Source organism: Rousettus aegyptiacus, unplaced genomic scaffold (assembly GCF_014176215.1).
Source record: "Rousettus aegyptiacus isolate mRouAeg1 unplaced genomic scaffold, mRouAeg1.p scaffold_m13_p_18, whole genome shotgun sequence".
Lineage (NCBI taxonomy): Eukaryota > Metazoa > Chordata > Mammalia > Chiroptera > Pteropodidae > Rousettus > Rousettus aegyptiacus.
In genome coordinates, this window is record NW_023416293.1 from 12,580,650 (window position 1) to 12,603,624 (window position 22,975).

At 47.2% G+C, this 22,975-nt stretch overlaps 1 protein-coding gene across 5 annotated transcripts in view; it reads left to right on the forward strand.

The window, feature by feature from the left end:
* MIA3 (MIA SH3 domain ER export factor 3) overlaps positions 1 to 20,619 on the forward strand; it is a 37,816-nt gene extending 17,197 nt beyond the window's left edge. The window contains exons 1-24 of one of the 5 annotated variants that reach the window (XM_016165048.2): positions 3,609 to 3,862; positions 4,829 to 4,960; positions 7,332 to 7,353; positions 8,073 to 8,161; positions 8,407 to 8,484; positions 8,564 to 8,674; positions 9,679 to 9,750; positions 9,938 to 10,042; positions 10,720 to 10,842; positions 10,940 to 11,051; positions 11,831 to 11,886; positions 11,978 to 12,068; positions 12,187 to 12,325; positions 14,966 to 15,067; positions 15,719 to 15,779; positions 15,887 to 15,922; positions 15,997 to 16,064; positions 16,185 to 16,285; positions 16,452 to 16,583; positions 17,222 to 17,290; positions 17,412 to 17,491; positions 17,599 to 17,670; positions 18,970 to 19,120; positions 19,811 to 20,097. In XM_016165048.2, coding sequence (XP_016020534.2) covers positions 3,752 to 3,862; positions 4,829 to 4,960; positions 7,332 to 7,353; positions 8,073 to 8,161; positions 8,407 to 8,484; positions 8,564 to 8,674; positions 9,679 to 9,750; positions 9,938 to 10,042; positions 10,720 to 10,842; positions 10,940 to 11,051; positions 11,831 to 11,886; positions 11,978 to 12,068; positions 12,187 to 12,325; positions 14,966 to 15,067; positions 15,719 to 15,779; positions 15,887 to 15,922; positions 15,997 to 16,064; positions 16,185 to 16,285; positions 16,452 to 16,583; positions 17,222 to 17,290; positions 17,412 to 17,491; positions 17,599 to 17,670; positions 18,970 to 19,120; positions 19,811 to 20,097 — 2,400 coding nt within the window. In that variant the 5' untranslated portion in view covers positions 3,609 to 3,751. Of the gene's footprint in view, positions 1 to 3,608; positions 3,863 to 4,828; positions 4,961 to 7,331; positions 7,354 to 8,072; positions 8,162 to 8,406; positions 8,485 to 8,563; positions 8,675 to 9,678; positions 9,751 to 9,937; positions 10,043 to 10,719; positions 10,843 to 10,939; positions 11,052 to 11,830; positions 11,887 to 11,977; positions 12,069 to 12,186; positions 12,326 to 14,965; positions 15,068 to 15,718; positions 15,780 to 15,886; positions 15,923 to 15,996; positions 16,065 to 16,184; positions 16,286 to 16,451; positions 16,584 to 17,221; positions 17,291 to 17,411; positions 17,492 to 17,598; positions 17,671 to 18,969; positions 19,121 to 19,810 lie in introns of those variants that run through there. The other 4 variants (XM_036235466.1, XM_036235464.1, XM_016165050.2 and 1 more) reach the window with 4 other exon arrangements.
* The last annotated feature ends 2,356 nt before the right edge of the window (positions 20,620 to 22,975 follow it).

The following is a 22,975-nucleotide window of genomic DNA, read 5'->3' on the forward strand; positions in this document are numbered from 1 at the left end:
ATAGCTTTATAGAAAACCTTGCAATTGCGTAGTTCTTTTACAAAATTGTTTTGTATATTTCAGTTTCTTTGCATTTCCATATGAATTTTAGAATCAACTTATCAATTTCTACAAAAAATCTTGAGATTTTGACTTACTGTGTCGCATCTGCAGAGGGGTTGGGAAGAACTGATATCAACAAATGTTGAGGCTTCTGCATTTTGCTAATTACATCCCCCTGGTGTAATGGAACATGTCTCTCTGGTTCTTCACATTTCCTGGGACCTGGTAGTCAGATTCAGGTTTAATTTTGTTTGGCAAGAATACGTAATAGGACATGCTGTATACGCCCATCAGGAGGCACTGGTGTTCGGATGCCCCTGTTTTGATGTTACTCGTCGTTGGTGATGCTGACCAGATCTGTCGGTACAGGCTGCAATATGGTGACAGCCTGACTGTGTTGTTCCTGCTTCATTTAAAGACTGGGATTCCTCTACAAAGAAAAGCTCATAATCAAGTATCCTTTACACTAAGATTTGGTTTGTATAGGTAAGGCAATACAAATCTTTGAATCTATTTCGTTTTCAAAATAATGAGTCATCTTCTTGGCATTATCTAAAGATGACTGAAAGGTTTGTGTGTGTGTGTGTGTGTGTGTGTGTGTGTGTGTGTCTGTCTGTCTGTTTTCTAAGAGTCATTATGATGTCATGAGTGTTTAAATATTTTCTGTTTCTACCCACTGTAGTTATTATTCTTATTGATGCTCGATTTCTCCCATTTTTGACTTGGAGGATCCTCTTCAGCTCGGCTCTTGGGCCCTTTCACACCACCTAGTGTTCGATACCTTCCTTGCTTTTTTAGTGTGACCAGATGTTCCAAGCTCTTGTACATCCGGCCCAGGTCTGGAAGGAGCTATTTCTCTAAGGAGCCCTGGTTCCTTTGAATGGGAAATCGTATTTAGAGACCATATTCTGGGTACTAAGATTACTTTTGAGTTGGCCGTCATCTCTGAGCCTTTTCAGAAGACAAAGCTAGGAAACGGGAATTTTTTGATGTTCATTATGATGCCATATAGATACATTAAAAATTCAGAGAGCTAGAGGGTTTTTATTTAACCTTATTTATCTTACATTTGTATTTTTTCCTCCAATTTTGGAAATCCCAATGGGAAAGCTTTATAAATGCCCTTATATCAAAACCTAAAGATTAAGTATAAATTCCAAGAAAAAAGACACTTCACATAGAGAGGAACTAAGGCCAGGTACGGGAGAGTACTGCAGAGTAGCACCCTTTACTGTGCTTGAAGAAAATAATACTGTTGACCCCACAGTATTATACCCAGCAAATAATTTTTCAAAAACAAAGATTACATGAAGATTTTTTCCCCAACATGTAAGAGATGAACGAGTTCACCAGCACACCTGCACCTTGGCAATGTCCAAGGAAGACCTTTAGGCATGAATGAGGAGTAGTGGAGACGCACGAAGGAATGAAGAATGGCAGATACGGTAACCATATGGTAACCAGATACATAAACATACAAAGCCATTATCCTATTATTTAAATATCTTTAAAAGTTAACTATGTGTTTAAAGGGAAAATATTATAAATAGGATGGGGCTCAGAAAAAATGTATGATGACAACAACATAAAGGTCAGGAGAGGGAAAAATGGCAATAACCCTTGAAAAGTTCTTATTATATATATTAAGTAGTTTAGGGTCACTTGAAGGTAATCTGTGATAAGTTAAAGACGTATACTCTTAACCCTAAAGGGACCAGTAACATAACAAAATAGTTAAAGCTAGTAAGCGAATAGGCCAACAAAGGAGATAAATTAGAATCATTAAGAAGATTCATTTGATCCCAAAGAAGGCAGAATATCAGGAAGAACATTCTGGAAAACATACCGTAGCAGTATACAGAATTACTTTTTTTTTTTTTTTCCGTTCTTATACTTTAGTGTACTCAATAACTCTTCTGTTGGTCAGTTTGTTACTGTAGTGTTGTAATAACAGTTGTGTGCATGTATCTTTTGTATCTTTTCAACGTTTCTTGTTGCATCTCCTTTATCTTTGAGATGGGTCTTCAGAAGTGGGAATGTTGCATCAGTGGGTGAATACACAGGTCATCTGGGGAGACGTTGCCACATGCTATTCATCGGGGCTGTATTATTTCATGTAATGGTCAGCAATGTGTGAGAGCAGCTGTTCCTCTACATTCTCTCACCAACAGAGCATGTCGTCGCATGTTTGAATCTTGCCAATATGAGAGAGAAGTAGGATCCAGGTGTAGGTTTAATTTGTATTTCTTTTATTGTGAGTGAGGCAGGGCGTGTTTCCTTATGTTTTATCAGTTATTCCTATTTTCCCGAAAACTACTCATTTTTTTCAGCCCCTTTTTCTGTAGGTTTGCTGGCCATTTAAGTTTCTATTTTAGGAATATTCATCCTTTGCCTATGTATGTTACAAATATTTTTGGTCAGGTTGTTTTGTCACATAGCTTATTTTGCATTTTGGGGGTGCAGGGGTTGTACAAGTTTTTTTCAGTTTTAAGTAATCATGTTTACAAATCTTTTCCCTTGAATTCTGAGACACTTAGGTCTTTGCCCACTCATAATACATGGAGAAATTCCCCAATATTTTTTCTAGTATTTGTTTTCATTTTTACATTCAGTTTTCTGGTCCATTTAGAATTTATCCTTATGAACAATGACAAGAAGATCATTGTATCATTTTCCATATGGTTATTTAGGTATGCCAACACCACTTATTAAAAAGTCTTTTTCCCCAGTTGACTTTCATTTTATCCCGAATTTCCAGTGCCCTGGGGGCTATTTCCGGATTTTCTATTCTGTTCCGTGATCTGTCTGTATTCAGGGAACAGTACCACCCTCTCTTAATTACAGAGCCCGCCTTCACCTTCCCCCCATTCCTTATTTTTCAGGATTTCCCTGCTTGTTCTTGCTTTATTCTTCTAAATTTACTTTATATTCAACTCAAAGACATACCTTTGAAGAGCAGCCAATATTGTTTTTTCTCCAGGTTAATGTCCCCAGTTTCTTCAACTTTTAGAACGTGATTTCCGGACTATTCATAATCCTTGTCCCTTTCCACGAGTCGCGTAACCATCAAATGTGGGACCCAGGACTGAACCCGGTGGCATCGGTGTGATGATGACATTCCTTGGAATGTGGCCTTTTAAAGGGGCGTCAGTAAGAATGTGAGCCAGCGTGAGCCCCCGGAGGTCAGGAGGGGAAAGCGAGCAGGGCACCCGGAGAACGGGCACCGGAGGAGGGTGGCGGCGCCGACGGGCCTTCAGGTCAGGAGCCCGAGGCTCTGCGCAGTGACCACGGATCCGGCTCCGTGCAGGTGTGATCCGCCACCTGTCCCCGTCCCCGCCCACGCTCGTCCGGGTAGCTGGGGTTTCCTCACCACCCGCCTTCTCTCCCAGGTCCAGGTCGGGTGAGCGTCGCGCCTTCCCGCCCCCACCCCCTGCCCCCCGACTTGGTTTCTGCCGCTCAGGTCTCGTTCTCCCCCCGCCGCGCGCGCTCGTTGGTTTCCTCCGCGTGGCCCCGCCCACCGGGGGCGGGGCCTGGCGCCGTGCCGCGCAGGGGGCGTAGGGCGGAAGGCGGCCGCGGCGGGGGAAGGCGAAGTTCACTCTGGGTGTCCGCCCCCTGAGCCGGTCCCTTCGGAAGGAGGAAGCGGCGAAAGAGGGGGTGTCCAGTGCCGAGCCCCGGGGAAGCGTCGCCGCCGCTCCGCTGTCCCCCCGCAATGGACGCAGTACCTGCCACTGTGCCCTCCGTCACCGCTTCCCCGGGGAACGCGGGGCTTCTGGGACCCCTGTCGGTGCTCTACGCAGCCTTCATAGCCAGGCTCCTGGAGGTGACGGCCCCCGTCGCGGGGAGGGCCCCCACCTCTGGCCGGGGCGGACGAGTTCTGAGCGGAGCGGGTGCCGTGGCGGACGGGGCGGGGAGACGGCGCGCGTGAGGCCCGCGGCGGGCAGGGCGCTGCGGTGCGGGCCCAGGGGCCGCGGGAGGGCGTGTGTTTCCTCGCCTGCTCCTGTGCGCCGAGCGCTGCGGATGCGCCGGGCACTGTGTTACCTCTGGATACGGTCACGGGCATAGCAGCGATCATCACGTCCCTGCCAGTCCTGCTCCACTGGCCCCGGCATTGTTGGGGGAGGGGGCCAATCTGATAGTTACATGTGTACTTGTAGAAGGCAGTGAAAACTGGGAGGAGGCGGGTTTCTAATGCACTGCCCGCGAGGAAGCATTTAAATTTAAGGCACTGAGTTTTACAGATGACAGTTAAATTCAGAGCAGCCTATACCAGTTATCAGGAGCTGTCCGAATTTCCCCAGCATTTTTGTCTTTATGTAAGAGAGGAACAGAATTAAGATTTAAAATCTTAGAGGTAAAGCACATTATTTGTGTTATTGTGTTTTTGGTTTTATTTATAGCCATAGACGTTGATAACTTCTATAGTATTTTTCCCCCCCGTTTTATGTGGCTTTTAAAATCCTAAAAATTGACTAAGAGAAGAGAGTGTGATCCACAGGGAGTCTAACCATGTGTTAGACAACAGGTTGTAATGTGACCTATTGCAAACTGGAAATAATGTGCACAACTCAAAGACGTTTAGATTTTAACGTTTAAAAACACTTCAACCAGGACAAGTGGGAGGCTGCCAGTATCCTACCTTGATTGAAGCAGTGGAAGCTATTGAAGATTTTTGAGGGGGTAGTTATCTGACGGAGATTGATTTAGAACTTCTGGGGACGTTTCTTTGTCGCTGCTCTGTTGTAAATTTCTTTATGGTTTCCCATTGTTTCTGATATTTCTGTTGCAGCTGGTTGCTGCGTTGCCTGATGATGTGCAGCCCGGGCCTGATTTCTATGGACTGCCATGGAAGCCTGTGCTTGTCACTGCCTTCTTGGGGATTGTGTCATTTGTCATTTTCTTCTGGAGAACTATCCTTGTCGTGAGTAAATTAAATTAACTTAGCCCTAACTCATAAGTACAAGGGATGTTTTATCCTTTTGTTTCTTTTTCAGTTACTAACAGGAACACAAATTCATGCACGTAATCTGAGCTAGCCTTGTAAGATAATTCAGTATAATCTTTGTGGGTAAAGAGTTAAGTGAACAAGATAACATGTAGAATCTCAATGGGAAAGCTTTATAAATTCCCTTATATCAAAACCTAAAGATTAAGTATGTTTGTGCCTACAAGTATACATTGTTAGCGTAATTGAAATTCTCAGGGCCATCCTGAAAGCAGTTAAATAATATGTATCGGAACCCTTAAAATGTTCCTTTCCTTTTATATAATACCATATCTAGTCATCTATCCTACAGAAATAAGCAGTCATGCATTAAAGATCTTTTATGAGGGCATTTAATGGAACAGTATTTACTAGAGCGAAAACTTGATACAACCCGGATGATCCATATAAGGGAAAATGATTATACATCCATATAATGAGATATTAGTCATCTCTTAAAATTTATGTATTACAAAGATTTTGGGGTACAGAATTTTCTCATAATTTAATAAGTGGGAAAAAGCAGATACCACACACAGGAAAAACGTTACAGGGAAATACAACAAAATGGTAAACACTCATATCTAGGAGATAAGGTAAGTTTCTAGGCTTTTTCTTATAGGTTTTACAGATTTCCTCATTTTATCATGTGCTATTATGCTCGAAAAACATCTTTTCATTTTGAAATACAGATTATATGGTATCCAAGGACACATTATTAAAGTTTTTATTCCTTAGAGTCTTTCTCTGGGCAGAATTTATCTTTTATGCTTATCAATGCATGAATGAGCATACATACTCACACCTAGGTTTGTATTTCATGTTCTGTTTTGTGGTTTCCTCACACAATTGAGGAAAATTGTTCCGTGTCAGTGAGCTCTGCAGATGAGAAGCTTTCAGTTTCGCTTGACGCTTTACAGTTAAAGTGGCCAAAGCATTGGATGCATAGCTTTCTGAAATTATTACTTTCTTTCTGATTTCTTGATTTTTATCAGACAAATCATTGCTCATGAACTTTCGCTCCTTGCACACGATTGTAAAATCACTTTACAAAGAGCCTTTGGCCTGGATTCCTGTGAAGACTCCTCTAACCTTTGGGGTTTTTCCTTATATAAAAGAAGAAGAAGGGAGACTAGGAAGAGCGAGTGGAGGGAGAAAAGGGGAAAACGTTTTCTGTTCCCGACTCCTGCTCCTCCCATCTTAAAAACACGCTCACACCTGTTCAGATCGTCACAGGGCTGCGCAGGCTGTGTCCTGACTGCTGCTTCCCTGCCTCAGCACTTGCCTTCTGGGACCGTGGCCTCTGCTCTCCATTGTCTGCTTCTCGCTGCTTCCCGTGTTCTCCTGCCCGTTGACTTGGGCGTAAGGAGGGCAAGGGAAGCTCACTGTCTCGTTTTCGAGGCCGCGTCATTACAGGCATGGTCTTTTCTTTCCATGTCGGGGCTCTGAATGCGTTTTCCTATAACGACAGTGGTACGAGCGCTGTTAGACTCTGTAGTAGTGGCGAGGGAGCGTGGGCGACTCGTGGGCCGACCTGAGTATTTCGTCATCCTTTATGACACTTGAAAGGGAGTACATTCTGGCTCACAGAGACGTTTGGTAACACTTCTTTTACAGTGAGCACTGCTTAGATTTTATTATCCTGTAGTGAGTGCTGTCTTTAGAAGGCGGCTTAGGCGCTAGCCACCCTTTCTCTTGTTACTCGTGCCCTTTCCTGTGACGGTCTCTTTTCCCTTGAGGTTTACGTGACCACTGCTTTTAGGGGGTCGGGAAAATCAGATGATACAGCTTCTTAGATTTCTAAATTCAGCCAATAGTCAACTCAGAATAAAATTTCTAAGATGTCTTCTGGTGAGAGAAAGAGGCATAGCTCAGTACAAAAACTACACCTTTAATTTTGTTTCCTTAGACTCTTTTTGAACAGTCATTATTTGGGGTTTTCAAGTGATTTTGGGTAAATGAAGCATTAGTATATTTAATATGAAAACGTTATCTATTTCCATTGTTAAATTTAGGTGTTTATTTCATAAAGTTGGTACTCATTTAATGGATGTGTAAATGTATCTCTCGGTGCAAAATGACGTATTTACCTTAGTGCTTTTATCTATTAGAAACTATGAAGTGTCACTACCAATTACACTTGAAATGCTTTTTGATCTTTTATTTTTTTAATCGTATGAATCATGAGGCTAAACCCACTCATTAAATTTTCATGTAGTTAGGATTTGATACTTACATTAGGAACTATAATATTTCTATTAATATAATGTTTTGATATCAAATTTAATTTTATTTTTCTCTCTTATAGGTAAAGAATAGAGTGTACCAAGGTAAATATTCAGGCTTATTTCGTTGTTCATACTGTTATTTCATTATTAGTGTTCGATATGAGTTTTACAAGCTAAAAGTAGATACAGTGAGGTCTGATGACTGATTGACTTATTAACTCCTGAACATTTTACGAATCCTAGGTTGCTGGCTTGGATAACAGAGTAGATGGCGATGCCACCAACTGAGATAAAAGATGAGGTGGAACAGACTTTAGGAATAAGAAGACGATTAGTTTAATTTGGGGCAGATTGACTAAATGTTGATGTAATGCAAATTTGTTATGTGTGAACAGTGTTCTGTGCTAATGGTTTAATATTGTGTATATGTGAGTTGATGATTGGAAGAATATGAGATGTAAATCAATATGTTCATACTTCATTTCGCTTTCCAAATGACATATATTCGAAACGATCAAATTTTGTAAGGAGAAAGGTGCTTCATGAAGGCGGAGGGATATCGAGCTAAAATATTTTACTGTATTTCCTACCTTTAATATAAATTTAAATTGGAATCACATTGAAGTAAGGGTGGGTTCTTATTATAGTTTTCTTAAATTTTAATATTATACATTTACTGCTAACTACAGATTGCTTTTTAAAGGCTAATAGTTACCACACTCGGAAGTTCTTTTCATAGACGTCTTTGCTGTTGATACATTTGGTAATTCGGGGTTTTTTAGTGATCATAATAATATTATGGATGTCCTTCCCATTTTCAGTCACTGAACAGCAAATTTCTGAGAAGTTGAAGAATATCACGAAAGAAAATGCAGAACTTGTACAGAAACTGTCAGATTATGAACAGAAGGTATAATTATTCTTTTAGTTCTCCCCTCCCATGCTTCCAACTTGAATTATTTCCCCTTTTTATAGTTTATACTTTTTAAATTATATTTTAACATTCAGTTGTTTCCTATAAACCACCCAAATCTGAAGTAGTCATCATATGTGTAATGCAGTGCTTTCTTTATTAAGGGGGTCACCTACTCGGGGATAAGTTTTGATGGCACAACAATTAATATTTCTGTATTCTGAATACTTTATGTTATATAGATCAAGGAATCAAAGAAACATGTTCAGGAAACCAAGAAACAAAATATAATTCTCTCTGATGAAGCAATTAAATTTAAGGTAAAACTTCCTTCTCTTTTTGAGATCACATTCTAAAAACAAACAAAAAATAACATATTAATATTAATATTTTCTATAGGATAAAATCAGGAAACTAGAAGAAACTAATGAGAGTCTGAATGATACAGCTAAAAGTCTGCGTGTTATGTTAGACTCTGAGAGAGATCAGAATGCCAAGAATCAGGACTTGGTAAGCGTTTTGCTGCTAATGGTCCCATCATTAGGAGTTCAGACTTCTTTTCCCAAACTACTTTGTAGATTGAGTGAGTCGAACTCTGCATTTTCCCATGCTGTGACTAGAGTAAGATCGGGAGCTAGGCAAATTGCACCTGTCTCTGTCCACTTTTAAAGCATTTTAAATGCTAGTGTTGGTATTATTTTTATGGTCCTAGGTGGTATGTTTGTCCTCAGCCCTGGATAATTTCCACATCGCCTGGCTCGACCCTCTGAAACGTGTAGAGCAGCTAAGAAACTGTAGCCCAGTTCAAACAGTTCTTATGTTCTGGTTTGCGCGGTTCTTTTTTAAAATAAACTTTTACCATTAGAACAGTGTTAGAATTACACAAAAGTCGCAACAATGATAGAGAGTGTTTCCCGGATGGTGCATGGCGCACGTTAAGCTCCGTCGCCGGTCGTGGTCTCTCCACTGTGAAGTTACCCCTTTCCCCCCTCTGCGCGCTGCACTCTGGGAGGAAGATACTGTGCGCCACCCTCAGTTAGAGTGAAGAAGCCCCACCTCCTTGAGGAGGCAGGATCTTCGTAACTTAAGTGGAAGTCTGCGTGGGAGACCTGTCTGTTCTCCCTCAAGTCCAACCATTTCTAGTTCAGGCAAGAGCATCTTTAAAGTGACCTTGGGGATTTTTTTCTCGAGCACTAGGAAGAACCATTGATTCGAACTGGTTTACTTGAAAGAGTTTTCATTTCCTTTGCCTTCGCCTTCCGTCTGGCCATCTACCGCGTTCTCCCATGGCCAGGAAGGCTGTGGGTGGCATGAAAGGTTTATGCCTCCGATTGTTTTCTTCTTCCCTCATCTCTTTACATTCTTGACTTTCCCTAAACGTGGATTAGCTGTTTTTACATTTTAGGTAGGGATGGCTCTGGGATGTGTTTTGCCAATGTTTCTTCTTTTTAGCATACATCCTAGTGTTTGTACTGAAATCCTAATACGTTTTATGTTCTTTTTCCACATGGCAGATACTGGAAAACAAGAAGTCTTTAGAGAAGTTAAAGGATGTTATTGCAATGAATTCCTCAGAACTTTCAGAGGTAAAGCTGCCTGTAATTGCTGTAAGATAATACTATGATATCTTAGTTTTATTGAGGAATAAACATTTGATGTGTGCTAGAATATGCAAAACAAAAAATGAAAACCGTATTGCGCCTAACTGGAAAAGTGTAACTTTTTTTGTTTATCTTTGCAATTAATTCATTAGTAAAAGTGTTTTTGCGTTAGGTTCAAATTGCCCTTAATGAAGCCAAACTCAGTGAAGAGAAGGTGAAGTCTGAATGCCATCGGGTTCAAGAAGAAAACACCAGGCTTAAGAAGAAGAAGGAGCAGGTAAAGAAAAGTTAACGTCTCAGGTTGTGCCAACTAGAGAACCGAATGCCATACCTCGTGTATGTCTTTTCTCAGGTCTGTTTTTAAGGAAACGAAATATGTACGCAGGACTTTATTCTTAGGTATGCAAAGTTTAAACCGTGCCCCCCAAATTGAGGACGTGCACATTCTCCACCTGTTCTGGATTTTCAGTTCTGTACAATTTCTCGTAGCCACCAGAGTGTTTCGTCTTTGTCTTGTCAAACACCAACCAGTTATCAACTGTAATACCGTAATAACCTCAAGGGGGCGATGGATTTGCCTCGTAGACCAAAGAGCTGGGTGTTTATTACCCTCCTTTGAGCAGTTACTGCATTGCTGACCAACGGACGGTTATATAATCTGGAGTCTGGACTTCGGAGACAGTGAGGTGTGCCTTTCTCTTCCTACTGGAAGTGAGTTATTTGAACCGGCTGCAGTTTCTGAAGGCTACAATAGACTCGATTAACTCAGCTCTTATGTTCTCACTGCTGTCCCGAGGGTTGGAAGCGCTCCCCCCGTCCCTAAGCCAAGGCCTTAGCCCTTCGTGACAGGCAAGAGAGGGGCATGGCTTCTGCTTGCCTGGCTCGTTCTCGTGGTCCTGATGTCACAGCATAGACGTCCTAAGCTTTGCAAAGTTACGTGTTTTAACTTTTCAGCTGCAGCAGGAAATCAAAGACTGGAGCAAATCACATGCAGAGCTCAGTGAGCAAATCAGATCGTTTGAGTCATGTCAGAAAGATCTGGAAGTCACTCTGACTCGCAGAGACGATAGTGTTAACGTAAGTTCATTCTCCTGGTGCCACGCTCGGTCCTCATGAATTCTTACGCAGTCCACATCGCAAGCTGCTTTCCAATACCGTTTCGCTTCATTCCCAGGCTTTGACTAATTGCATCACGCAGTTGAATCGGTTAGACTGTGAATCCGAATCCGAGGGTCAAGATAAAGGAGGAAACGAGTCAGATGAATTAGCAAATGGGGAAGTAGGAGGTGAGATCGGTTTCGGGGCGGTTGGACCTCGTCTGGCCTTTCTGTCTTTAAGTGGGTGCACTGGCACTGTGTCTCAGCTGACCGAATTGTAGAGCACGTCACTGAGTTTGCAGAGACGTCCGTGTCCGTGGGCACCGTGGGGCAGCCGTGGGCGCGCGGTGAGCCGTGGGAACGAGCTGCGAGCCCCGGAGCACAAGTTGTGCCTTAGGCCCCTGAGTGCCAGACACTGCTCAGCAGGAGAGACTTGTTTCTCAGTGACATTCGAATTTGATGCTCATCACCTCTGTAGTTCTGTGGCTTTAAGGTTTCACGCCGTTTTCAAAAGTAGCAAGGTGGTGGGAGCCGCTCCTGACTAGGGTCACGGAGCAGAGGCCAAAGCACAGCCACGTTTCTGGTTGAGGGAGCTGTTTCTGGACACAGTTTCACAAGTCGGAAATTGCCTGCGGAGCGGGCGTCGGAAACCACACCTGGTGGCAGATTCCAGGGGAGGACGGGAGGCCGGGTCTCTAAATCAGACCCTTGGCCGGTGGCAAAGGTTCGGAACAGCAGGAGTTGCTGACCTCACACCGTCTTTGTTTAGGAGCAGCACAGGCAGCGTTTCTGTCTCGTACAGATGTCTTGACTGTACGTTCACTTTTTGCAGTTCTTAAAAGTCAAGGAGCCTCATCAGTTCTATTGTTTTTACTTTGAATGTGGTAATTATTTAGTTCGGGGGAAGTCAAGAAAATATAGTTAAAAAGCAAGGGAGGAAAAAAAAATAAAAACCTTTTGTTTTTCAGCTGACCGGAGTGAGAAGCTGAAGAATCAGATTAAGCAGATGATGGACATTTCTCGGGTACAGTCCTTCCCCCAGACTCCCGGAAGCGCCTGCGAGGTCCTACTGTGCCTCACTTGTAAGGAACGCCTCTCTCTCCTGCCCCTTTTAGACACAAACGGCAATATCGGTGGTGGAAGAGGACCTCAAACTTTTACAGTTAAAGCTCAGAGCCTCCATGTCCACCAAGTGTAACCTGGAAGGTGGGTGCCAAGTACGGGACAGACAGAGAATGGTGCGGGGAGAGAAGGAGCAGCTTTTCCCGTCACAAGGTCTCAAGTCCTGTGCGCATACAGAGCTCACACGTTTTATCCGTCACAGACCAGATAAAGAAGTTGGAAGACGATCGCGATTCGCTGCAGTCCGCCAAAGCTGGGCTGGAAGACGAGTGTAAGACCCTGAGGCAGAAGGTGGAGATCCTCAACGAGCTCTACCAGCAGAAGGAGATGGCCCTGCAGAAGTACGGTTTTCGCGGTCGGCGGCTGCCAGTGTTGCCGTTTGACGGAGCGTGTGTTCTCCTCTGGATGATTTTGTCTCCTTCTTAAAGATTACTTCAGTTTTTCCATCTACCTTTTTTCCTTTCTACCTCATTTTCCACAACTTGCATTTTTCTTTCCATTTTAGCCCATTGTCAGAAGTTGCTGCCTGTAATTCATTTGAGGGGGGAGTGGTTTCTTGGCACTTACAGGCACTGCTTGCTGTAGAAGTGGGGTTTGGTTGGTTTTGTTTTGCAGGTCCATACCCTTCCTATGGCTCTACTTATTTACCTTCTTTCTTCGGGGTTACTTACGTAACTCTGATTTGTCTTGTATTTGTTCTAGTTTTTTACTATAGCCTTTAAAAATTCCGAGTGATGTATATGAATGATTTTTAGCAAGTACTTCAAAAGGAATGTTTAGTTATTGAAGGTGTAGCATAAGTTTAGGACTTAACATAGTCAGACACAGTAAACATCAGGTGATGTAATTGCGGCGAGAATGTCGAGACTTTTAACATAGAAACAACCTGTTTGGTCAGTATACTTAGGGATTAACCTTCCGAAATATGCGTCTCAGCTTTGGAGTCAGGCAGCTCCTGCTTGGGATCCTTTCATTCTACTCGAAGAACGTCCTTCAGTGACACATTTGATCGGTCTGTCTTTGTATGGAAACAGTTTTATTTTGACTCCATTTCTTAAGGATTTTCTGCTCGGTGTAGGATTTCCCGTGTCTTCTACATTCTTACCTGTCTTTGCTTTCTTCTGGATATATTTGCCCGGCTGTCTTCCAGTGTGCTAAACACTCGCTTCAGTCATCAGATCTGCTGCCGAAATCATTCGTCGAACTCTGAGTTTCAGTTACTGGTTCAGTTCCATAGTTTATTTTTCTCTGCTAAGATTTGTAATTTGACATTTACTTCCTGAAATATACAAGGCACAGTTATTTTAAAGTCTATGCGATAATTCTACTGTGTGGATACCCGACAGGTCCATTTCTTCTGTCTTTCAGATTTCGGCCGCAGGTTTTTCAGAGTGCCCCACCAGTTTTGACTGAGTGACGGGTACTGTACGTGCTCACTATAGAGGAAATTGGAGGTGTCCAGGATGACATTCAGGAAAGAGTCACGTTTATTTCTGGCATGTGGCCCCTGCTTTCATCCAGTCAGCAATTAGGATCATTTGAAAAGGCCTCAGCCCCTCCAGGGGCACCGTGGCCGCTTTGGCGCTCCCAGAGCACAGCTCTCTCTCATCGCAGCCTGAGTGCCCAGGGGTCGCCCTCACTGACAGCCTCGAACGCCTCTCATTTTTCTTTGAACCCGGGCTCTGTTGAGAGCTCTGCTCAGCCTCCTCTGTCTCCGCCTCGTCTGCAGGGCCTGGACGAGCCCCGGGGAGGCGGCTTTAGCCGCCAGGCTCGCCGGGATGCGGAGTCCTCCTCCTGCCTCTGGGCCTCACACGTCGCCTTGTCGCGCACAGGCCAGCGCGGCCGCGCCGCCCACACGTTCGGGATGTTGCGTCCAGCGCGCCCGCTGCGCTCAGTCTCCTCACGCCGGCCTGTGCGTTACGGCAGCAGAGCCCTCTCTGGTCTTTACTGTCCTCGCTCCTGTGCCCAAGCCCGAGTCAGGGGCTGCTCTGCTCTCGCGTCAGGCGCGACCCGTTGGTGCAGGGAGAGCGCCTGCCCGGCCTGTAACCTCGGCATCTCACCAGGTGCCCAGGGCCGCAGAGCCTCTCAGACTGCTGGCGCCGCGCCAGATGGCGGCTGTGAAAGGAGACGCAAACCTTTCCTCTTTGGCATTATTGATCCCCCTTACTCGAGTCTGGCTCTTAGAAAACTAAGTTTCAGGCTAAGTATCTTTTGAATCAGAACTACGGGCAAAGGGATCCAAGGGTAACAAAAAGACAGCGTTTTACACCATTAAGCGTTGCCACCTCTGCAGTTTGTTACAGCAGACTGACACCTCGAGCTGGGAGGTGATCGAGTCAGCGTCAGCTCCCAGTAGATGACACCCCGATCACGGGACAGCCGGAGTCGTTTTGCGTGCCGCAGGCACCCCGGGCGCTGAGCGCAGCTGCCGGGAGCCCCTGGCCGAGTGCGGAAGTGTCCCGCGCCTCCCCGCGGGAAACACGGGTCTTCAGAGGCCCCGTGGCTGGCCGTCGGTATCGCGGACCCAGGCCCGGATGGAGAAATAGTCCTTCCAGAACAGAGAGCAGTAATTCCCGGTCTCCCCAGGGTGCAAATGAGAGAATTATCCCCTGCTTTATCCTAATAAGCTTAAGCGTGTTAGCTCGATGAGCCCTGGCTTTTCCCACTGGAGTCAGACGAGCTTTCGTCGTCTCAGGCTCAAGAAAGCTGCCCACGGGCACATTGGTTTTTTTGTTTGTTTGTTTTAAACATCTATTTTATTTATTAGTACAGAATTATGAGGAGAATTTAGAAAAAGCGGGTGATTTGCCAGTAGGCCAGAGATGACAGTTGTCCCCGAGTGGCAGGTTTGAGTTCCTTCCTGGGACTTCGTACGTCTGTGCATTTTAGAGAGCACGGAAGGCCAGCGTTCAAGTAGAGGCGTGCACACAGACTGCGGGCCGAGACAGACACTGTCCCCTGACGACCGATTTCTACCTTAGGAAGCTGAGCCAAGAAGAATACGAGCGGCAGGAGCGGGAGCAGCGGCTGTCGGCTGCGGACGAAAAGGCGGTCCTGGCGGCGGAGGAAGTGAAAACCTACAAGTGAGCTCAGCGTCGGCAGCGGCTGCCGGCTCGTGGTCTCGGAGCGTTTTTACCCTTCCTAGAACAAAATAGCACAGAAGCATAAATAAATCATCCAGGAACGCGAGTACATTTAATTCACATAAGAAAAACATACATTATGAGTTAAAGTGAAAAATGTTTCACAGGAATTTTCTTAACACCCAACTCTGGCAAGACTGGAAGGGAACTCAGTTCAGGCCGACAGTTCTGGGGGTTTTACAGGAGTAAGTCTGCTAGGAAGGCAGGTTGCTGTACGGGGTACCATTAACATGACTGTGCCATTGATGGGCCCAGGAGTCACAGCTCTGGGAAAATTTTTGTGGATGTAATTAAAGGAAGAAAAAGTTTTATGGAGGAGGATACAGAATTATGTGAGAACACACAGAAGAACAGTTAAGGAAATGACGATGCATCAACTCGGAGTCGCCAGCCATTTATAAGGAAGGAGGGAAGTTACGGGGTGTCAGTTCTCATCACGTTGTATTCTCACTGGAACCGCGGGAGATGTTTTATACGTATGGACGAAGTCTGTAAGGGACCAGTTTGGTACAGTTAGAGTAAAGGAGATACTGTGAGATTGTCTAAAATGTTACTCAGTTGAACTTTAATTGATAAAAGTGTGATTCTTAGGCGGAGAATCGAAGAAATGGAGGACGAGCTACAGAAGACAGAGCGCGCATTTAAAAACCAGGTAAGCATCGCCCTACAGCTGCGGAATTCTTTGGTGTCTAATGTAGACTGTGACAGCGGCTACTACGGTGACTCCCTAAACATAATCCGATGTGTTGCCTCTTTCAGATTGCTACTCATGAGAAGAAAGCTCACGATAACTGGGTAAGATTTTGTCCTTCCCTTTATTTTGTGCGTAGTCTACAGCAGCTGAGTTTGGATATTTTTTCCTCCAACAGCTCAAAGCTCGTGCCGCAGAAAGAGCTATGGCTGAAGAGAAAAGGGAAGCTGCCAACCTGAGGCACAAGTACGTGATTCTGACGCCTGCCCCGTCCCTGCGTCTTAGGCTTCTAGGCCGTGCCGCAGATAGGAACGAGGGATTCGTTTTCTATTGCACGTTTAAGTCCAGTCTTCCTGTCTATTCCAGATTATTGGAATTAACCCAGAAGATGGCAATGCTACAGGAAGAACCTGTGATTGTGAAACCAATGCCAGGGAGACCCAGCGCCCAGAACCCCCCGCGGAGAGGTGGGGAGCATTTCAGAGGGCAGCGATCTGTTCTTTTGGTGCAGAATGTATAAATTACTTTTTATTTCTGTGTGTAATGGGTTACAGTCCCCTGGAAATGATCCCAGGAACCTACTGTGAAGAGAAGAGGGGCCCTAAAGTAGTAAGAGCCGACTGTCGCCTGCAGGTCCCCTGAGCCAGAACGGCTCTTTCGGCCCGTCGCCTGTGAGTGGGGGCGAGTGCTCCCCGCCTCCGGACCTGCCCGTGAGGCCGCTGTCTGCCACGCTCGGCCGAGGAGATGTGCCCAGACGTGACCTTGGTGAGTGCGCACGTTCCTTTGCAGGAAACTCTTTCGAGAGGTTTTCTCCCCTTCATCTGCGAATTCTAATGTGAACGACATTCCAGAATTTGGGTCTGTCCAAAGAAGAGAAGATATTTTCTTATTTTTCTTGGTGACTATTTTAAATATTCTACTGCAAGATCTGCTTTAGAGCAGACACATCCATTAACATATATAAATACGTAAAAATTTGTTTTTATGTAGATATGTAAAAGTAGTTTCGCTTTTTTAATTTTTTACCGTGATATATATAAACCTTCGTCTTTAAATCAAATTTCTGCGGCATTCCTCACTTCACTATTATGAAAGTAGCCTTAAGACTGTCATTTCTGCGGCATGCAGCCGTCCTCAGTGCCATAATACGAAACGCCGTGCGTCTGTGTGTGTCCGTGGGTGTGTTTATGACGCTCGGTAAGATGTGGCCGTCACTGCATGGGAACTGGAGGCAAGCAGCCCGCGCGCCGGGCCCGCACCGCAGCGCGCAGCATCCACTATGAATGGGATTTCCCCTCGGCACCGGGGGACAGCTCTCTGGGTAGAGGTGGCCCCTGACCTGCCCACAGTGGCTCATGTCTTCTGGAAAAGCCATGCAAGGGCCCCGTTCTTTCTTTCCCCAGGTTCAGCGGACGGACCTCTACCTCGTCCCCGCTGGTCATCTGAGGCGCCCGGGAAGCCCTCTGCCTCCGGTAAGGGGCCCGGGTGTCTTCAGAGGGTCTGGAATGGTGGGGGAAGCGGGTCGCAGACTTCTTATTCTGCCCTGAGTACACAAGTTGGGATGAGTCTAACTCCGTTTCTGGCCTTCGGCAGAGCCAGCATCGGGTGCCGCGCCCATGACGAACAGCAGCTCGAGAAGCTCCTCCCCGTCCAAGGCGACGGACGAGGGCAAGGTGAGTGCCTCAGGAGACATTGACCTCCTTCTTCCGCACCCTCCTTGCCTCAGCCACCTCCTGTATGTTCGTTACATCTGTACTATCTCGTTAATTTTTTAAAAAAGCAAATTGTGCTCCACGAGCCTGAAGGCCCATCTGTCCGCAGCATCCCGTCTCTGGCTGAGCACCCAGTCGCAGTGAGTACTCGGCAGGCGAGGGCTGACGGGCTTTGAGCTGGCGTGTGTGATCTGCTCGCTTCGCACTGACGGTGACACTGAGCTCGCTGTCGCCTTGGGCCTGGAAGCATTGCCAGGTCACTGAAGTCGGGCCAGCTGGTTGGTGATGGTCTTCTCTGTCCGTTGGGTTAGGTGACTAACCTGCTTAGAACATCCGTTGCAGTTAACTAAAGAATCCAAGTGTCGTTCTGTCTTCATGTTGTGTGCTTCAGTGTTGAGCGCTCTAGGATAAAGTACACTTACCATCCGTCCCGTAATTTGTTGTCATTACGTACTCGTTGGGAAGTGCGCTATTTACCTGCAGCGTCTGCCAGGCACAGCCCACCTGAGTAGTCAGATCACAGCTTGGAAGTGGACGAGCGTTTGCCAGAAGTGACGTGACGAATGGTGGAGATCTGTAATTGTTTTGTGCCAGCTCCCAGCAGTGGCCCTAAGTTATGTCCACGTGAGGGTGGCTCTCTTGTCACTGAGTTGCCGTTACGGCCAGAAGTTCTCTGATCGACCTCACAGTGCTGCTCTAGGTTGAAATCGAAGTACCTGTCGTTTAATTGAGAATTTCCCTGGGGTTCCCTGTGGGAAGGGCTTAGTGCCTCGTGACACGCAGCACAGTGTCACTGGTGAGCGAGGGGGAGTTAGCGCTGTGTCTGCCTGACTTGTACGTGGAACGTGTGCAGCCGGGGTCAGACCCACAACCTTGCAGAAGCGGGAGGCTTCAGTGAGCGGACCCCTCCGTCGGGGGGCGGCCGAGCTGGGAGGGCGCGGCACGGGCTCAGACTCCCTGGCGGGCTGCCGAGGCCTCCGGCACGTTACCTGCGGCTCTCCGGGGCTGTTCTGCATCGAAGACGAGACGATCGCACCCAGATCTAGCGATCTGGGAGTGAGAGATGAGCTGAACAGCAGCTGGTCACGTGGGTAGAGAGCAGACTCCCCTCCCCCGTGCTCTCCGGTCCCGGCGTGGGGGTGGGCGCAGCTGGGGTGCTGGCGGGGTGCGGGGACCGGGGACCGGCGGCCTGCGCGCAGATGGCGGCGTGGGGCGCGGTGGTTGTGTCTGGGGGCTCCTGTCTTTGGACAGAGTCCCCGTGCTGGTACCGCAGGGCTCCGACGACAGGGGAAGCCTTCAGCCTCGTGCCACCCTCCTGAGCTGCCCGAGCGGCCCGCGGGGACGCGCGGGCGGGCGCCCGACCGCTGCGCCTGGGGCTCCGCTCGTGCGGGCGCCGCTGGGACAGAGCATTTCAGAACGTTCCTGTTTCTGCCCTGCAGGTGAACGCGGCGGCAAAGGGCCCGCCTCCTTTCCCAGGGGCGCCCCTCCTGAGCTCCCCCGTGGGAGGCCCCCTGCTGCCGCCCATCCGGTACGGACCGCCGCCGCAGCTCTGCGGGCCTTTCGGGCCTCGGCCACTTCCTCCGCCGTTCGGTACGAGTGAGCAGTGGGGGCTGACGCGTGGCGCGTGCTCTTTTCTGTCCTTTGCTGCCATGTCAGCACTCGCTCTGTAGGGACCCAGTGGGCGCCGCCTGCTCCGCCTGCGTCGAGACGGGCAGTGGGGGCTCCTGCAGACGGGACGGGGCCGTGGACAGCAGGCCGGGCACGTCGCCTCTGCAGGCGCTCGCCGAACGGCCGTGGCCACACGCCAGGCCCTGTAGCAGATAGAACCAGCTCCCCAAAGTCCGGGAGCTTCCAGGGTCGTGCAGGGCACAGACGTGAGGGGTACGCGGCCCCCTGGCTCGCTCCTGGGGGGAGAGGGAAGGCGGCGGGAAGGCGCAGGCCGGCTTCCGCAGCATCAGAGCCCCTGCTGACCCTCGTGAGGCGGCGGAGCGCGAAGGCCTCCCGGGGGCCAGCACCTCGCGGCCACACCGGGTGCCACATGGGGGTGTGGCCGCCACGCAGCAGGCGGGGCCCTCAGCAGAGCGTCTGTGCTACACGTTAGCCCGAATCTCGCCAGCGGCCACGTGGCTTGCGCTCGCTGAGCCCGTTTGCCTGATCTGTGAAGTGGGGTGCGGCACCCGACTCCTGGGGTTGTGAGAAGTTTAAGATGAACACGCGGGCGGTGTCACATGACTTCAGGCACGTTCACATCTGTGTGCGTGACGCGATTTGTTTTCCCAGGTCCAGGTTTCCGTCCGCCGCTGGGCCTGAGGGAATACCCACCAGGCGTCCCGCCCGGGGCGCGGGACCTGCCGCTCGACCCTCGGGAATTCCTGCCGGGACACACGCATTTTAGACCTCTCGGCTCTCATGGCCCAAGGGAGTACTTTTTCCCTGGAACCCGATTGCCAGCGCCGGCTCACGGCCCCCAGGAGTATCCCCCGCCCCCTGCTGCAAGAGACGCGCCCCCGCCTGCGCCCGAGAGCCGCAGCCAGGACTCTTCGCCGGCTTTGAAACAGAGCCCGTGACCGTGACCGCTGACGCCGAGCCTGGGAGAAAGTGGACCGTGCACTATGCACTACAGGCTTCAGAATGCCAAAGTCGATTTCAAAGAGTTTGTTTTTCGAACTAAGCTGCCCTGCCCTGGCAGTGTGCATTTTTGAGCCAAGCAATTAAAAAATATCATTTCCCTCCTAAATAAAAATCCTGGTCAGCTAGAGCCTCCTTCCAGCTTTGAAATGTGCAATAAAAAATCCCGCATTTTAGTTAATGCAGCATATGTAACTGTTCAGTGATTTAGACTGTCGTGAAAAATATGAACATTTCCTGTGGAAATGCTTAAGAACGTGTATTTCCATTTATTATCCTATTTTTAGTGTACGTACACCAGTTGAATGGAGAGCAGTGGTGTTTATAAACTCGATTTTTAAAAAATATGGGTCGCAAAGACTGTTACGCTAAAAACGTTTACTAAAAGATCACTAAACTGTCGCCCCTTGCTGACGTTATTTGTAGTACTAGTTCATAAAACTTTGGTTACTACTTCCCAAGTGTCTGTGGATTCATTGGACGGTGTTCTCACGAGGCCTGTGCCGTTCGGAACCAGGTAAACGTGGGCTCCCAGAGTGGAAGCGGCCGTTCCCCGCCCCGAGTCCCCGGGCCCCCAGACAGGTCGGTGGGCCCGGCCACACAGCACGCGCGCGCTCCCGGGCGCTTGTAACACCTCGTCCGTTTCCTGGGCGAGTTCACGGCACAGAAGACTCATGTGACCTGACACTCTGTGCTCACCATTCCGGCATTGGGGGTGCAAAACAGAAAAATGGAAACGATGTGTCAGGACTATAAAAGGAAACTTCTTTTATTAAAAAATGTGGTCTGTTATTTCTCCTGTGCCTTGCCACTGATTTTCAAAGAATATGGCAAAAGAGATCAGAAGAGTGGACTGCTATGAGAAAGGATGCGTTAGGGGTCGTAAGGCTCGTCACTTGCCTAGGTCAGCAACCTGGGCTACACCTGATTCTTGTTGGCTGCTGTTACTCCACGATTAATATTTGAACTTACGTTTAAAAATCGGTGAATCTGAGAAGCTGAGATTACACCATACCTAAAAGTCTTCCTATAGCCATTAACATAATATGTCTTAAAAAATGTTCCTTAGGGACTGACTCTTCTGATACTTTAACTTATAGTAACTTGATAGCACGTTTTACGAAATTTAAGATTTATATTAAATCAGAATTCTAAAAAGCTGATATTCTCGCTCACTGCCTGACTGTACTCCCGTTCTTGGAAGCTTCATGATGGAACAGTATTACCAGACCTGTTACTTTTACTCCACTAAGAACAACCTGTAAAAAGAAGCAAAAGCTTCACCGTGAAACAAAAATTTTTCTTTCTACAAAACTACTGAAAAGGGACACCATTTTAGAAAGATAAGGACCTCCGAAAGAAGACGGCTCCTCCCCAGTTCATGGGAGACAAGTTCGTCAGGAGGAGAATTCCATCTCCAGGTCTTCCAGCTTAGTACCAAGAACAGACGAAATTTAAAAGGAAAACTGCATACTTAATAGCACAGGTTATTTTTAACCATGTGAAGTGAGATTAAGTCACAAGTAACTTCTGAATGTTTCAATTCCTGCAGGACAAAATGGTAACGTTAATATAATTTCTAATTTTAAATAGCATTTAAATATAGATTATACCAGCTAGGAAGATAATCAAATGGGAAAGGGAAATTAAATCTATCTTCAGGTCAAAGCTGGAGTCTTTTTACCCTCTAAAGCTTTTTTATTTTGCGGGGGGGGGGGGGGGGTAGTCTAGTTCATATTACTGGAAAGTCGCTCATGCGCAGAGGATCTCGGTGCCATCTTCTGACAGACACTGCCGTGGCTGCCGCCTCTGAGCCCTGTGATGGCGCCGCTGCCCGGGCCAGCTGCCGATAACCAGGAGGTGGAGGGGGTGGCTGTACCGCCCCTCAGCTACACTGGACTCGGCCATCTCAAAAGCGACACCTGTGTCAAGTCACCTGCAGCTCACTGTGTCAGGCATAGTTAAAATCGTCTCACTCAAGAAGCGGCGTTTCAGCCTCAAAGCCCGCCCGCCTGCTACAGGCGCGATGCTCGCTCGACGGCTGATTTTTTTTTTTTTAGTGAATTTAAACACTGGGTGGGATGCGGAGTATTCTGTTTCTTCAAGACAATCACTTGTCATTTCATTCGGGTCTGAATTAAAGCTCACCTCACAGTGCTCAGTTTAAGCTTTGATGCTGATGAAAGGCGTCTGTGGTTCAAATAAACCAGACGTACGTGAACAACGGCAGATGCTTCATACACATGGCCCCTTTGACAATTATGTCTTATGGTCTATGAGAGAGAGAACAGTATCAGTTTTGCTCCATTTTAATGGGCGTTTTGAGGGATGATACGTTAGGTCTTAGCAGCATCAAGTGGAAGGTACTGAGCACCCCACAGGGTAGAGTGCTGCGGCCTGAGAAACCCCCCCCCCACGTGGACCACGGGGGGGGGGGGAGCTGAGTAAATCAAGTCATTTAAGGCAAATTCCTCACCCTCCCCACCCCCAGGCTACTGTGAATTCAATCATTCTTTAGAGTTAATCTGATCAAGATGCATTTGGGTTGAGAATTCTTTCAGGTTCGTGTAGTTTTTAACATCTGTCTTAGTTAAAAGCAAAGACTAGGTATCGTGAAGCACAAGGGCCAGACCCACTTAACTGCGGTTACTTATTTTAAAAAACTAACACGCTGAGTGGTATGACTAGCGTTGTTGTGCTAGTTTAAAAATAGGCCAAGTACCAGCACTGCGTTCTCATGGTGCCGGCACTGGTCACTTAAAAAAGTGACTCTTCCATGTGTGGGCTCCACATCGAACCCCCAGAAACCCGGATCTC